This window comes from Mesitornis unicolor, unplaced genomic scaffold (genome assembly GCF_000695765.1).
Source record: "Mesitornis unicolor isolate BGI_N332 unplaced genomic scaffold, ASM69576v1 scaffold28828, whole genome shotgun sequence".
Lineage (NCBI taxonomy): Eukaryota > Metazoa > Chordata > Aves > Mesitornithiformes > Mesitornithidae > Mesitornis > Mesitornis unicolor.
This window is the reverse complement of record NW_010202967.1, coordinates 1-2,661: the sequence shown is the minus strand read 5'-3', so window position 1 is coordinate 2,661 and position 2,661 is coordinate 1. Positions and strand designations below refer to the sequence as shown.

Genomic DNA, 2,661 nt, shown 5'->3' with positions numbered 1-2,661 from the left:
GTTGGTGATGCCATGGGTTTGGTGGCATCATGGGCCTGGTGATGCCATGGGGTTGGTGACACCATGGGTTTGGTGGCATCGTAGGTTTGGTGACACTGTGGATCTGGTGGCACCGTGGATTTGGTGGCACCGTGGGCCTGGTGACACCAGCCCATGCCAGTGGCTGGACAAGTGGGCACGGGGGCAGACCCAGCTCAACGCCACTGGCGCGTCCCGGGGCTGCGGGGGTCCCAGGGTGGTCCCAGGGTGGTCCCGGGGGGGGTTTCGGGGGAATCCCGGGGGTCTCAGAGGGCCACGCAGCACGGGCGCTTCTCCACCTGCGCCACGGCCGCGCCGTCCGAGCCCTCGGCGAGCGACACCGTGGTGGGGGTTTGGCCGCTCCTCTGCTTCTGCGCCTTCACTTTGTGGAAGATCTCTGCAAAACGAGGGGTGCTGGGGGGCGGCCATCGGCCAAGGGACCCCCCCAGGGTGGCAGGGACAGCCTGGAGCCCGCAGCCTCCCCATTGCTCCCCATTGCTCCCCACGCGGGTGGCTCTGCTTCAGCAGAGGGGAGGAATCGGGGGGGATGGGGGAGCAGCTTGCCCCAAACTGGGGAACACCCTGGGCTTGGGCAACTTCCTCTTGCCCAATTTGGGATTAGGGCTTCGTGTTAACGCTGGGGCCGGCAGCTTGCTCGGCATGGCACAGCACAGCATGACAGCCCAGTGTCACCCCTCTCCATCCCAGTATTGCCCCTCTAAGTCCCAGTATCACCACTCTCCATCCCAGTATCGTCCCTCTCCATCCCAGTATTGCCCCTCTCCATCCCAATATTGCTCCTCTCCATCCCAGTATCGCCCCTCTAAGTCCCAGTATCGCCTCTTTCCATCCCAGTATCATCCCTCTCCATCTCAGTATTGCCCCTCTCCATCCTAGTATTGTCCGTCTCCATCCCAGTATCGCCCCTCTCTGTTCCAGTATCACCCTTTTCCATCCCAGTATTGCCCCTCTCCATCCCAATATTGCTCCTCTCCATCCCAGTATCGCCCCTTTCCATCCCAATATCGCCCCTCTTCATCCCAGTACCAGCTCTCTCCATCCCAGTATCGCCCCTCTCTGTTCCAGTATCACCCCTTTCCATCCCAATATCGCCCCTCTCCATCCCAGTATCGCCCCTCTAAGTCCCAGTACCAGCTCTCTCCATCCCAGTATCGCCCCTCTCTGTCCCAGTATCACCCCTCTCCATCCCAGTCCCCCCAGCTCCCCGTGGCTGGTTGGGCAGGATGCTGGGGACGCTGAGTCAGGAGCGCAGGACAACAGGAAGGGCAATTGGGGATAACAGGGGGACACGGAGCCTCCCCCCAGGGCTTTGGGGACACCCGAGGCTGTGACAACAAAGCCATGGGGTGCGGAGAGCGCAACGCCCAGCGCGAAGGGGCCGGAAACCAACCCAGCCAGAAAGACGGCACCCAAACCAGCCCCGAAAAGCTGAGGTGGGGCAGGGCACGTCCTCTGCCCAGCCCCACGTCCCCGCAGGGGTGGACCCCGCCATGTCCCCGTACCCCACGGCGCCCGAGCACGCACGTACCCTTCAGGATGGTCTCGAACGCCTGCTCGACGTTAGTGGAGTCCAGCGCCGAGGTCTCCATGAAGAGCAGCCCCTTGTTGTCTGCAAGGAGACCCCCGTGATGTTGAAGCCTTCCCCCCGGCCAGGGCACAGCTCCGTTTCAGAGATGTCCCAAAGGGTGGGTCCCGTACCCGCCAACATTTTGGCCTCCTCCATGGGCACCTCCCGCGCCTGCGCCAGGTCGGTCTTGTTGCCCACCAACATCACAACGACGCTGGGCTCGGCGTGGTCGTACAGCTCCTTCAGCCAGCGCTCCACCACCTCGTACGTCTGGTGCTTGGTGATATCAAAGACCACCAGGGCGCCCACGGCCCCTCGGTAATACCTACGGGAGACCCCCACCATCACCCCACGCTCCCACGGGTACCATGGTGGGGATGAGGGGGGAGGTTGTCATGATTTCGGGTGTCCCATCCTTACGCCGAGGTGATGGCGCGGTACCGCTCCAGCCCGGCCGTGTCCCAAATTTGAGCCTTGACGGCGGTGTCCCCCACGCGGATGGTGCGGGTGGAGAACTCCACGCCGATGGTGGTGCGGCTGTCGTGGTTGAACTCGTTGCGGGTGAAGCGGGAGAGGAGGTTGGTTTTGCCCACCCCGGACTCCCCGATCAGGACGACTGCGGGAAGGGAGGGGACAGAGGGGAGGGGGCTGCTCCAGGGCACTTCGCATAACCCAAGACGGCGGTGTCCCCCACGCGGATGGTGCGGGTGGAGAACTCCACGCCGATGGTGGTGCGGCTGTCGTGGTTGAACTCGTTGCGGGTGAAGCGGGAGAGGAGGTTGGTTTTGCCCACCCCGGACTCCCCGATCAGGACGACTGCGGGAAGGGAGGGGAGAGAGGGGAGGGGGCTGCTCCAGGGCACTTCGCATAACCCAAATATTGCCCCCGGCCACAGCTGCCAGCGCTCGTGGCCTTGGCTTTGCGGCCACCGCTCGCACAAGGGGACCACTGAGGCCAGCAACACCGGGACCCTGTGGGGGGCACGAGGCTGCGCCCCCGTTTCTCCAGCCCATTTCTGACCCCCGTGTCCTCTGCGTGTGGCCTTACCTCGCTCC

At 63.8% G+C, this 2,661-nt stretch overlaps 1 protein-coding gene across 1 annotated transcript; it reads right to left on the bottom strand.

Annotated features, from left to right (window-relative positions):
- Nucleotides 1–284: 284 nt before the first annotated feature.
- RAB25 (RAB25, member RAS oncogene family) lies at nucleotides 285–2,422 on the bottom strand (the record flags this gene model as incomplete). The annotated part of the gene is made up of 5 exons (XM_010190570.1): nucleotides 285–415; nucleotides 1,568–1,648; nucleotides 1,738–1,931; nucleotides 2,027–2,222; nucleotides 2,279–2,422. Coding segments are annotated over 5 exons (746 nt in total), but the record flags the coding sequence as incomplete, so codon positions are not given.
- Nucleotides 2,423–2,661: the final 239 nt, after the last annotated feature.